Genomic DNA, 14,494 nt, shown 5'->3' on the forward strand with positions numbered 1-14,494 from the left:
ATCCAAACATTATACCCGAGTCTAACTTCGCGAATCACATGGTCGAGAATGAATGTTCCCCAGCAAACATCAATAAAACAGTTAGGGTTCTTCACATACAAGAAAAGGGCCGACGTCTCAACGTACTCGAAAACATGGAAATCTACAAACAGAAAACATTCGACGGTAGAATAATAAACGAACAGATAAACACAATTTCTGACACATTATTCGAGCCTTTAAAACTTGTTTATAGGAAACAACTTAATCACACAGGTACAACAGACAAACACACAACAACAAATAAACACAAAACAATTAACACACCAAAACAAAAAACCGACAAAGAAGGTCAAACGACTAAAATCACAGATTTCTACCTACCCAGTCAGCCACACAAATCGATTAGTCAACCACCCTCGGTTCTGAATGAACACACAGCACATACAAATAACTAAATATACACAAGCATCAATTTGACAATACCTGCTCATATACCTACGAACTATAAATACAGGACAAACGACAACAACAGATCAGAACGAAAATCGACACTGATGATGGCACAACGCCGAAACCGGTTTGTCTCAAAACCAAATTTGACAAGGGATGACGGAATATCGTTCCAATATACATCATTTATCCACCATGTCGGAAAATCAACCAAACAATATAAGTCGGCTAAAACGTTTAGGATGACCAGTGGGAACAATTAAAAACAGCACACCACATATTGGAAGAGAAGCGGGCTTAATATCTCCGCATATTTACCGAGAAAAACACTATTATTATTATTTAGTAGGATAAGCAAGATCATACTCAACAGTAAACTTGGCTGCTTGCGGGTTAACACATAAATTGCATGTTCTTTTAAATTTGTACATAATTGTAGGGCTGAACTAATTTTCCTTTGGGGAAAATCAAGTATTTTTATTTTATTAAAGATCCTTTAACTAAAAAAATATACATCAGCCTCTACTACTGCTAACTTTACGTACTTCATATTTATACAAAACATATTTTGATTTTGAGTTTTTTTAATAATTGTAGACCCTTTTAACCTCAATCATCCCAAATAGTACACAGCAACCAAGGTGCCCCAATATCCAATTCGCTTTTTGCACGTTTCTCTGCTTAAATTTTTTCTTCAAGTCGTTTATTCATAGCCCCAAGTGATTCGAATAAATTATTTTGTGTTTCACCGTACCTCTTCATAGGCAAGATCAGATTCTCTTCGATTAATTCCGCTTCTTGTGCAAATTTTGTATTATCTTCTGCATTTCGTATTAGCTTTTCAGTACATTCACCCGGTATACTGCGAAAATATTCAGCACCGAGTATGGATTCAAGTTGTTTGATGCGTTCCAATTGATCAAACTCCATGTAAATCTGGAGCTGCAGCAGTCAGGTTTACCCCTTTAGAAAAAATTGTGATTGAAATATTTTTCCATCTTAGGAGCACGTGAAGTAGTATTAGTGATTTTTCTCGGTTGCCAATAACTCTATTTAACATACTATTGCCTGCTAGAAAGGAGTTAACAATTGTTTCTGATGGAGTACCTACAGATTTATTGATCTCAGCGGTGTCAGTTGCAGTCGCTGTATTGCCATCTTCGCAAAGTGGGCCCAATACGCGATTGTGAGAATATATTCTTTTTTCAAGTATATTCAGAACTTCCATTTTTTCAAGTTCTGTGTTGGTGAAGTAAACGAAGAGTACCTATATATCCTATATAATTTATCCTAAAGTGCTTACTTTTTATCATACTTGCCTCTTCCGTAGACTGAAGTATTTTAAAAGATGTTTTTATAAAATTTATATTTCCGAAGTTATTTTTATATGTTACATAGTATATAATTTTGTGTAGAAAATTAGTACATGAGAAAACTAAACCAAATGCACTTTTCGGGTAATTGTTTACTTTAGCTCACATTTGCTAAAACTCGACCAAAAATATCGGGAGAAGTGTCATAAGACGCGTTTTGATCCCAGGACCACGAATCCTGTATTTCCCTATTTCTGTCAAAAGTTATTTCCAAAAAACCGAAAAATGGCCCTGGAGCGCTCCAAAACCGGGGGTGGAATCGATAGTATTTTTGCGTAGAATACCTTTCTGCATTGGCGGCCTTCCGTCGCGATTATTAAAAATTACTCTGGGTGGGTCCAACACCAGTTTGGAGACCAAAACTATATCCGCGCAAAACACTTTTACCCACAGTTTTTCTTGTGGGTACCACAAAATTATCAAAACAACAACAACCACATGAAAATTTTCAATTTTGTTTGCAAATATCTCTGAAACGAAATAAAATTTTGGGTAATTCTATACGACAGCATGACACTGCTAATACGCGTCCAAAAATACCGAGAGAGGTGTCAAACGACGCGCCTTGACATCAGTATTAATAATCCGAAACCTGAAAATAAAAATTTTAAATCGTTCAAAAGATATTAACGAAAAACCGAAAAAAGACCAGCGGATCCCTCCGAAACCGGGGGTGAAATCCATAGTATTTTTGCGCAGAACACCTTTCTGCGTTGGCGGCCTTCGGTCGCGCTTATAAAAAATAACCCTGGGCTACGCCATGCCAAGTCCGGGTGTGTGGTATAACCGTGGCTACCGCCACGTTGATGTCCTTCTGCGTTCACAATTTTTTCTGTGGGTAAAAATTTACAACAACCACATGTAAATCGCCAACTTCAACTGCAAATATCTCCGGACAGAAATAAAATTTTTATTTTCCGAGCTCTAGGCCACACATATATATTAATAATAAAAATGCAATTAATTATACCATATATGTTGTATTTATTTATTTTGTCGATATTTCGATTTCAATTAGAAATCATCTTCAGGGACTTGTGAATGCACCTTGTTTGTTTAATTGCAACAACGAAAAAAACGACAATAGTATCGATGGGTTTTCCGCAAATAACTTTTAAACGAGATAAAAAATATAGTTTCTGCTTTCGGATTCTGAATCTTGACGCAAGTACGCTTCTTTTGATACCGCTACCGACATGTGCGACCCGAATTTTAAGTGCAGGACTTAAGTTGAAATTTTACTAAATTTGGAAATTGAAAAGCTTATATTTCATAAACTAAGAGTTTCCTAGAGCTGCGGATTCCATTTTGGTGATTTTTAGGAACCCCTCTACCCCTACTAATCAACAAAGGTATGAAAATCGTGGCACCTTATATAAAATCCAACCCAAATTTTAGCAGTTGTGAGTTAAAGTAAACAAGGCAGCGATTTAGTTTAGCGCCCCTCGAGTTCGGGGTTTAACTTGGTATCAAATGAAAGAGGGAGTTCTCCCGATACAAATATATATATTTTAAAGTGCGCAAACTTATAATTTAAAAGTTATGTGTTGTTAAAGTTTGCAAATTTCTATACAACTTTTATATGTGTATACGTATATATATTTTATGACATTACAAATCTGTGCTGCCATATCTAAAAAACGGAACAAGTGCAGAATCGAAAAATAACTCATAAAAATACCTTTCATCTGATGTATATATATCTTTAACTTTTCTAGTCTTTATTTACAAAAAAATTTGAAAAAGCTCTTTTTGCGTTCGTGAATGAGCTGACGGCAACTCTGGCTAAGCAAGTCGAAAGTTTCTTTGCTCGTCCTTTTGAAAATTTAATTAAATGGTTTAAAGTGTCAAACAATTGTGAGAATTGCTAAATACATGGTTATATCCTTTCTATTGATTGGAAGTTAATGGACGTTTTTTGCTCTCTGGCGTATTTCTTGTAAAAGTGGATAGTTGTGAATCTAAAATTAAATTGCAGTGCAACAACAATAACTAATGCACTTATAAATTTAATTGCATGCAACAACAATTAGTGCATAGAACAAGTAAATACACTTTGCGCCATTACTAACTAACCTGACACTTGCCAAGCGGTCAACTGCGCCACCTGTGTGTGAAGACATCTGACCATCAGTTTATATAAAGGTGACCAGACGTTCATTATTGAATCTACTTGATCGCTTTGTTTTTGTTTTGGTATTTTATTCTCGAGTTTTTGATCTCAACTTAATTATGGATGACTTTTGCGGAAAATGTGATAAGGGTTTTGATCGTACTGACAATACAAGTGTGCCGTGTAATGGCTTTTGTAAAAAGCGCTTCCATCGCGCGTGCTGTGAGGGCGCCATCATTGAATATGACGTTAAACTAATAAAATCAAATTATCATATACGCTACATGTGTGCGGAGTGTGTAAATGCGCCTATTAAAGTTTCGAAGGCATTTGACTCCGTCCTAGCCTCTCAAAAACTGGAGCTAGAAGCCATAATGACTGCTTTTGAAGTAAAATTCAGGGATTTGTCTACCCAAATAGATGGCATAAAAAACTTAATTTGTTGTAACCAAGCTGTTAACATGGAGGAAGAAAAAAGCAGCAACAAAGACAAAGCGAAGGAAAAAGCAAGATCAAATAAGCGCAGTGCTAAAAATAGGAATAAAAGCAAAAACAATAAGAACAATCGTGATAGCATTGGTGTGTTGGCTGCCGAAATCGGTGCGCTCAAAGCTGCAGTGAGTTCGTGTACTTTGCCGCCAAAACACAACAACGATGCTATGCCTACATATGCAATGGATCTATGCACTTTCTCGCCGCTGCCTTCTGGCTCGCATTCGCAGTGTACGGGTCCCCCTCTAAACACTCCTCTAGAAGGTCCACAGCTACATATAGCTGATAATGCATCGGCTATGCTCACACCTACACCCCTCTCTGTGCCTATCCCACCTTCGTTTTCGTCAATTGTTTTGTCACCGTCCGCTGTCTGCAGTGACGCCAGGCTGTCTACTGTTGAAAATTCTGGCGCCGCTAATTCAAACAATTTCACCGCCGCCGATAAAGTACATACTGTCTTCCCACATACTAATAATGATGCCGTAGACACCTCAAGTACCTCTTATGCTGTAAATACCAATGATAAGCCTTCGACTGCTAATAACATTTCTGCTAACCTTAATGCTAAAGACATTACCAATAAAACTGCAAAAACTGCAAATGCTCACGCTGCTGCTGAACACATAGCCGCTGATAAAGTAAACACGAATGCTAAACCTACACCCTTGGCTCAAGTTCAAATTACTGCTGTTAATGATATAACAACTATTAATAATGACAGTGTTGCTTCCAGCTCCACCAACACAGGTGGTGATTCTACCTCCGCCGCTGTGCGTTTGCCAAATGTTGACAATGCGCAACCGAGGCAGGTGACTGCCGTGCCGCCTCGCAGGACAATTTTTGTATCTCGTCTTCATTCTTCGCTTATGGAAAATGATATTATTAAGTATATAGAAGATAAGCTAGACCTTTCACAACCTATTAAAATAGGCGTTTATAAATTTAATTTTAGATATGATAGGGATATTTCATCATTTAAAATATCAGTGCCAGACGCTTATTTTGATAGAGTTCTTGAACATACATTCTGGCCGAAACATTCAGTTGTGCATTTGTTTACAAAAAAACCTTACGCCGCAGGAACTTCAAAAAACTCAAAAATCCCTGCGGAAACAGTGAAAAAATAACCATCACGTACCAAAATGTTCGTGGCCTAAGATCGAAATTAAGTACCTTTTATCTGAATAGTTTTATTTTTACTTCTCAAGTTATAGCTTTTACTGAAACCTGGTTAAAAGCTGATAATTTTAACTCTGAACTCTTTTCACGTAAATATGTAGTTTATCGGCGTGATCGTGAATCTAGAGCAGGTGGTGTCCTTATTGCTGTTGACTCGGCGCTTCCCTCTGAGTTGCTGCTATTGGACACCATAAATGGCATTGAATTTATAGCAGTAAAGCTTGCCTTGCATAATTTTTGTTTGTTTATCTGCTGCTCGTATATACCGCCACGATCGGATATACACGTTTATACATGTCATAGCACTGTTATTTGTAGTTTGTACTCGCAATTGCGAGACAAAGACCGCCTAGTAGTTCTTGGTGATTTCAATTTATCATCAGTAAATTGGATCAATACCATCGACTCAAATTTTATGACTCCCACTACTCAGCACGAGTTTTTAAATAGCCTGCTAGATACATCTCTTCTCCAAATTAATAATGTTTTAAATTCCAAAAGGAAAATCTTAGACTTAGTTTTTACAGATGACTCTGCGGGTATTACTCTAACCCAAACTCCCCCATTATCCCTTCCTGAATACCCTCTTCATCCTACGCTTGAGATAGTACTGGATGTTGTTCAACCTGTGATGCTCGATGTTTCTAAGCCCAATTCCCGACCCCGGTCGAGATGTTTTTCAAAGACGAATTTTAGTGAGCTCAATAATTTGATTTCTGCACATGACTGGTCGAGTCTTTATGCGTGTACAGGCGTTGAAACAGCGACTTCCTTGTTTTATAGTTCTCTTGATGCTTTGTTTGAAAGCTGTGTCCCCCTCCGTTATTCCAGTACCACCACGGGTAAACCACCTTGGTTTTCAAAGCAACTATTAAGACTTGATAATATTAAATCTAGACTCTATAAGCGTTTCAAAAGATCTGGTAAAGCTATTGATTTATCTAAATATTTAGTGGCGCGCTCCAATTTTCATCGTCTTAACCAGCAGTGTTATAAAGGTTACTTATCATGTTGCAAATTCCAATTTACTAATAATCCAAAACGTTTCTACAGATTTGTTAATTCCAAAAGGAAAACTTCTGGTTTCCCATCTACTTTTATTTATGGGTGCAAAAACGCAAATTCTGATCACGAAGTCGCAGATTTATTTGCTGAATTCTTTAAATCAACCTATTCATCCCAATGTGTCCAGTCTAATCTTTATCCATATTGCTTGGAAAGTTCTAATAATATTTCAATCCATTTATTGATAAAGATACTGTTCTTAATAAACTTCTTGCATTGAAACCGATATACCGGGTCCAGATGGTGTTCCTAGTTGTGTACTTAAGTACTGTGCTGTCAGCTTATCAGAGCCTATCTTTAAATTATTTAAACTGTCTCTGGAATCCGCATCATTCCCATCTATTTGGAAACAATCGTTTATTATACCTTTGCATAAAAAAGGTAGTAGGTCTAGCTTCAATACTTGTGTAGCTCTTTAATATCGCCTTGTCAACATGGTTTTGTTCATCGGAGATCAACTACTACCAACTTGCTTGAATTTACGTCTTTTGTTATGAATGGTTTTTTAGTTTGCAAACAAACAGATGTAATTTACACCGACTTTAGTAAAGCATTTGACTCTGTTAATCACGAGCTCTTAGTTACCAAACTTGATCTTCTGGGTTTTCCAGCGCCTTTATTAAGTTGGATTTCAAGTTATCTTGAAAATAGGACTCAGCGAGTCTTCTTTAACAACAATCTTTCAAAGTCGTTTGATGTAACTTCTGGCGTGCCCCAGGGTAGCCACTTGGGTCCATTACTCTTTAACCTGTTCATTAACGACTTACCAAAGGTTATATTACATTCTAGAGTTTTTATGTATGCAGATGATGTAAAACTTTGTTACACATATCTGCCTTCGAACTTGTTCTGTTTTAATCAGCTTCAGGCCGATCTTGACTCATTTCAAAGCTGGTGTACTGCAAATTTACTTTTTTTGAATTACTCTAAATGTAAGCAAATGACTTTTCACCGTGTGAAGCCGGTCCTATCATCTTATACACTTAACGGCGACCCCTTGGAGCGGATATCTATTGTAACTTATCTAGGAGTTATTTTTGATCCGAAATTAAGTTTTACCACACATATTTCAACCGCTATAAACAAAGCAACTGGTGTATTAGGTTTTATCAAACGTTGGGCTAAAGAGTTTGATGACCCTTATTTCACAAAGATCCTTTATACCTCGCTGGTACGTCCTATTCCCGAGTACTGTTCATGTGTCTGGTCTCCGATCTATCAAATCCATGTTGATCGGATTAAGTCGGTCCAGAGACGGTTTTTAATTTTTGCATTACGAGGTCTCAACTGGGAATCAAGTACTCATCTTCCACCATACAGGAATAGACTTCTTCTAATTAATTTGCCATCTCTAGAGAATCGTAGAGTATTACTTGGCGTTATGTTCATTCACAAGCTCATCATTGGTGTGATTGACTCCACTGACCTAATCAGTCAACTAAATTTTGCGGTTCCTGCTAGGGCGTCCAGACATTTTGTGCCTTTTCATTTACCTCTATGCCGGCAAAATTTTGCTAGAAACAGTCCCCTGCGCCATTGGTGCTCGCGGTACAATGATTTGTATAACTGCATTGGCTTTGAATGTTCGTTTGCTGCTTTACATACTGCTATACTCTTATGTTTAGCCTGATATTTTAATTTTATTTTTTTCTTATACAATTCGATGTCAAATGTTTATAACATACAAATTTTCTATGTACCTTTTTTGAATTTTTAATTTTAAGAATGGCTCTGTATTGTACATATATATCTGTCTATTACAATAATTAGTATTCTAAAATTTTCCCGTAAACAATTACCCTTTTTCGGTAAATAATGGTGTAATATCTCAACAATGACTCATTTAGGCCTGCGTATTTGCACTTTTTAATCCTTCCATGTAATTAGATTTCTCATGGCTCTTTAGTAGGTAGAATACACGTCCTGAATTCTAAAAGAACTGGCGACCAGATCCTCCTTGGCCTCCTTTGCTGAGCTTGTACTCACAGAAACGTATTTTCTTGGTTTCACAAACTTGAGTAAAACTTTGTTCGGTTTACGGCTGATCATCGCCCAATCGAACAAATTCATCGCGTCCAAACTTTCACGCACAATTTTATAAACCCATTATATATATATTTAATATATTGCAATAAAATGATGTCAACAAGAATGTTTTTTGTTATCCATAGAGCTGCAAAACTAACGATGACACTATCGACAGTTTTATTTTAGGAAAACCATCGATTTTTTTCTGTCGAATGCTGTCGAATGCACATAGAAATTGTATGAGAGCAACAGAAATTGAATTTCTGAAGAAAAAGCTAACGCGCTTGCCAATTCTTATTTCGGTTAGGACATTAAGAGCTCATTTATGTTCGTGCGTTAAGCGAACGCAATGATTTTTTACTAGTTTGGCCTGTAAAAATGTTATAATTAAAATGAAAAATTGAAACCTGTTGCAATTTTGACATAATTTCCTTTGAGCTTTCTGTCAAAAAAAAAAAAAATCAACTAACTTTAATACCTATTTTATTTAGATTATGAATATTATATCTTTGTAACATAAAACGATTCATGAAGTTGAGGTATTGCTAGCATGGCACTGTCAAAGCATTTCAGCGAAGTGACGTGTCAAGCGTTCTATGTTAACGCGTAGTTGCGTTACTTCGCCTGCTATATAATCAAAATATAAAATGTGTCTAATATAGAACGTTGCATGACGCGTAAAGTGTTTTATGTAAATCCTGCCTCATGTAGAACGCTTTCAGGGCCGTTTAAACTTTACGTATCCATATCCATATAAAAAAGCTGATCCAACCAACCTTATGGAAATCAATGTAATTGGTCAATAGTGCCATAACATAACGCCCTAGCCATAACCATACCATGGCCAATCAATTGGTTTTTGGGTTTTTCGCTATATCGATAACCTAACAATTTTTGAGTTGGAGAATTTATTAACTTTTTGTAGATTTTATTTATTGTTTTGGATACGTTTTGAGTAAAAGAGTTTTTTTTTTGGGGTATATATTTGTAATTTTTTGCGTTTTCTTAATTTTTATGAAAATTTCACGATTTTTAGGTTGAGGCACCGATAACTGATGCCAATTGATATGGATAAGTAAAAATATCGTTACGACTATGTCAACATTGCCAGGCCCTTCTCCCAGTGCTTCGATTTGACATATGATCTCAACTAAACAAGTTTAAACATTGTTTACAATAAGTACAGAAAATTGCATGCAATATAGTTGGTATGCAGTAAAAATTTTTTATAAGATAACAATGACACGCCTTAACGTTTTCTTCGGTTTGAAGCGCCCAGATGACTCTACCAGCAAAATATATTTCTGGCGTTCATGTTCATAAGGATAAATGTCAAAATGTACCTTTTTTAACTTATTTGGCAAAGCACCTCAGTAATAAGTTTTTCTTATGATCGGAATAGTGGATTAGCTATCACAATTCTATCGATAAATTTACGTGCAATATAATCGGTATTTGGCAGTCATCAGTTTTGCCAAATTGAGTGATAAGTGGAAAATCATACGACAAAAAATTTGTGTTAAATAAATAAAAGAATAAAAAAATACAATAAAATAATCTATAGCAGCATGCGCAAGGTAAGTAGACGCCATATGCGAAGAAAGTATGAATGTACCCAAAAGTGAGGAAACTCTTTTAAAAAATAAGTCTGGAATTTTAGTTAAAAATATGTATTCTACTGTAACATAGGCATTAAAACGCAACTAAATAGAATTGGAGAAACGTTAAATAATTATAACAACATAATTGTTGATGTTAATACTGATCGGTTACCATTATATCGCAGTTCTAGGGTACAAGTTTGGCCAAATTTATTGCGAATAGTTAATATACCAAATACGACAGTTTTCACTACTGGAATTTATCTAGGTAAATCGAAACCAAGTTCAATCACCCAATTTTTGGCTGAACTCACTGAAGAAGTAGCAGAAATTCGGGAAAATGGTTTCGATTTCAATGGCCGCTGTATAACATTTACAATAAGGGCTTTTGTTTGTGATGCGCCTGCAAAAGCTTTTCTTTGCGGAATACTTGGGCATACTGGGGGACATGGTTGTCCAAAATGTACTCAAGTGGTACACAAAATTAATGGCGTCCTAACTTATAGCACAGAGGCTGGAACGCTTGTTTCTAATGAAGATTTTTTAGAACGAAAGTACCCTCACAAACATGCGCCAGCTTTTAGAAATAATTTATCTCCCTTAGAAAATATTAGCATTGGCATGATATAACAAGTACCCATAGACGTTATGCACTTAATTGATTTAGGTGTAATGCGAAAATTTATCATGCGTATTATTGGCAATGAGTCAAACTACAAATTTAGAAAAGAAGCAAAAATTAACATATCTTCAAAAGTAGTAGCTTTACGTCCCTATATAACAAAGGAATTTGTTCGAAAACCAAGATCTTTGGTTGAAATAGCGAACTAGAAAGCTACAGAATTTCGTATGTTTCTTCTCTACTATGGAATCTATGTTTTTAAAGACGAAATTCCTGGGGATGTATACTATGAATTCCTTCTTTTACATTGTGCTTGCCGCTTGTTTTGTTCTAAAAAATTTTGCTTAAATATTGATTTAGAGAGTGATATTCTAAAGTTAGCATTAACTTCAATGTGCATGGTTTACTGCATATTGCGGAAGATGTTAAAGAACTTGGTTTTCCTTCAAATTATTCCGCTTATTCTTTTGGAAATTATTTACAAGTTTCGAAATCTTACGTAAGACAACCAAGGCAAATATTACGACAAATATCAAATATGGTAATGCAGGAAGCAATTGTCACTGATTCTAAATTTTCAGGATTTAAGACTAAAGATAATTTCATAAACAGTTTTTATTTTGACGGATATATGCTATCCACACAACGTCCAAATAATTATTGTTCGCTGAAATCACAAGATTATGTAGAAATAGTAGATTTCAAAGATCAAAATAGTAATGTTATAAAAAGAAAGAAATTACTGAATTTAAACAGTTTTTCACAGAACCTATCGACTCTCTTACATTAGGAATATGCACTGCCGACCTAGCTCCTTCGCCTATTGTAGAAGAATTTTATCTGGATGATTTCGAATACAAATTGATGTGTATCGCTCTAACAGATAAACTTCTTCTAATTCCAATTTTACATACCTGCATGTAGTTATTTACTTCCTTACATTTATTTATTTTATTTATATTTATTACTAACATTTTTTTTTCTTTTTGAGCACATTTTCAAAAAATTTGAGGCGCAAAACAAAAACTCCTCGACGGCGGCAATCCCAGCCAAGAAAGTTAAATGTAAGTAAACACTCATTTTTTAACATGATTTATTGTCAGAGCTGCGCAGTAATGAATATACTTGGTAATTAAAAAATTTAATTTTCAATTACAATTACTTGTTGCTGGTACTTGGTAGCGAATACACCGCTTTTCAATTCTTGATCAATTATCTCAAATACTATCGATTACTTTCAATTCTTTTCAATTATTTGCTCATATCTAACAATTGAGAATTAAACACCTGTACTGGATTCTACCTGCTCTGTTTATTACCTAACATCGTTTAACACATTTTGAAAAATTATAGTTGCAGATGAAAATAGTTACCGGAGAACCAGCAGCGTTACGTGTGCCAGTGAATCTACAATAGGTAATCAAGCCTTTCATACGAAAGTAGCACTTTAAAACATACCTCCTATTGCCAGTGTCGATCACAATTAATCACCCTTATTGTCATTGTCGTCGTCGACATCGTCGTCGTTTTTCAGTCGACGTCACATCGTATCGGCGTCGTCGTCACTTCGACACCAAATCGGTATTGGCTAAGCCTGTTGAGACGACGTCGACAGTTTATCGATAAAACGAAAGGAAAATATACCATCTCTGCCATTTCTGGATCAGCTGTTCGATATTTCATACTATTTCTGAATCTTTTTTCGTGATTTAAGCTTTGTTTAAATATTTTATTTCAAGATTTTACAAAAATGTTTTTTTATGACAGTAGTGCAAGCTCTAGTGACGAAAAGAATAAAGAGGAGCTTAGATTAAATAGAAAAAAAAATAAGGAATAACTCCGATGTATTTCGTTTGCCAGACAACAAGTATGTATAACAACTTTCGGAGGTTTAGAATGTATTAATGTTTCAGCTGGAAATATTATACTTTATTCCAGATTTGAAGACTATTTTCGTCTCAATAAAGCTGCCTTCAGATATGTTCTGGAAACAATTCAGCCGCATATGAGAAACGAAATCAGGACAACGGCGATTTCAAAAACCATAAAATTGGCAGCAACGTTGCGATTTTTGGGGCAAGGTTCCTATCAACTAAGTGTGGGAAATGATTTCCATCTTGGACTTTCCCAGCCATCCGTTAGTGCTGTACTTGCTGAAACACTCGACGTTTTGGAATCCTTTATATGTCCTCTTTGGATAAAATTTCACATGACAGAGGCTGAATACACAGAATTCAAGGAGTATTTTTTCGAAAAAACTGGCTTTCCAGGAGTTATTGGCTGCGTTGATGGAAATCATATAAAAATTTTCGCTCCTAGAAAACAAGACCAGCATCTATACTACAATAGAAATGGATTTTTTAGTTTAAATGCCATGATTGTAAGAACAGATAAACTTTTAATCGGCTAAATAATAATTTTTTAACAAACAATTTGACAGATTTGTGATCATAAGTTGCGAATAAGGTATATGGATGCTAAGCATGCGGGTTCGGGCCATGATTCCCTCATATGGAACCTTAGCCATGCTAGAAGAATTCTGCGAGAACGATACGATGCTGGAGAGCGTAACTTCTGGCTTTTAGGTAAAAACCAATTGCACACAATTTAAATCATGTAAAAGTTATATAAAATTTTTTTATATTTGTAGGCGATGCGGGCTATCCTCTAGAACAATTTATTATGACACCGTATCGAAGCACAGAAGGAAGTCCCGAGCTATTTACAATACCAAGCACGCCAAAGCTAGAAATATAATTGAACGTACTATTCGCGTACTAAAAAACCGTTTTCGCTGTTTGCTAGCTGCACGTCAACTTCACTATACGCCATCTAAAGCCACGCAAATTGCTAATGTATGTGCAGCACTTCAAAACATATGCATTGATTTTAGTTCTCGCTCTGCAAACGAGGATGTACACAGTCAAGAGCAGAACTTAGAGAATTGTGAAAATATTGATGATGTAGAAAATATTGCGAATATGGAAGCATCACAAATTAGAGAGCAAATCAAAACCAGCTTTGTATAGTTTCAGACTGAAAATTTCAGTTCATTTTTTATTGTGTACATATATGCATTAAATTCAGTCGTCTTAATAACTAATATCACAAAACAAAAATAATTCAGTTATTTAGAAATAAAAAGTAATTCAGGTACTTAAAATAAAATATGTACATCAAACAAACGGAAAAAATAAATTTTCTTAAAAATAAAATATGTATGTACATAAAAATCAGTCTTCTTCTTTTTTTTCTAAATTCTTTAGTTTAGTTTTCGCTATTTTAATTTTTATGGCTTTTAAAACCATATTCATTTTATGAAGTTCTACTTCCTTACATTCTTTTTTCTTCAGCATCTGTAGCTTTTCCTCCTCAATCGCGAGCATTTTTTTTTTGGTACCGTGCTGTATCTCGTAAAGGGTGCTTAATTGAATTTAGCCTATTCGTGACATCGGTAAGGACCCTCTCTTGCATGCTACTGTGTTTCTCTAAAAGATCGTCTGTCTTTGTCCTTTTTTTTTGGATTTGCGTACCTTAGTAGCAGCGGTAGTCTGGGCTCTCCTTCTTCCGACCACTGAAGTACTCG

General features: G+C 35.5%; 1 protein-coding gene across 1 annotated transcript; it reads left to right on the forward strand.

Moving 5' to 3' along the window:
* Nucleotides 1-12,658: 12,658 nt before the first annotated feature.
* Nucleotides 12,659-13,937, forward strand: LOC137235835 (putative nuclease HARBI1). Its single transcript, XM_067758654.1, is given in 6 exon segments — nucleotides 12,659-12,700; nucleotides 12,702-12,775; nucleotides 12,847-13,279; nucleotides 13,349-13,493; nucleotides 13,559-13,642; nucleotides 13,714-13,937. Coding segments are annotated over 6 exon segments (1,002 nt in total).
* The last annotated feature ends 557 nt before the right edge of the window (nucleotides 13,938-14,494 follow it).

Source organism: Eurosta solidaginis, unplaced genomic scaffold, assembly GCF_040869045.1.
Source record: "Eurosta solidaginis isolate ZX-2024a unplaced genomic scaffold, ASM4086904v1 ctg00001103.1, whole genome shotgun sequence".
NCBI lineage: Eukaryota > Metazoa > Arthropoda > Insecta > Diptera > Tephritidae > Eurosta > Eurosta solidaginis.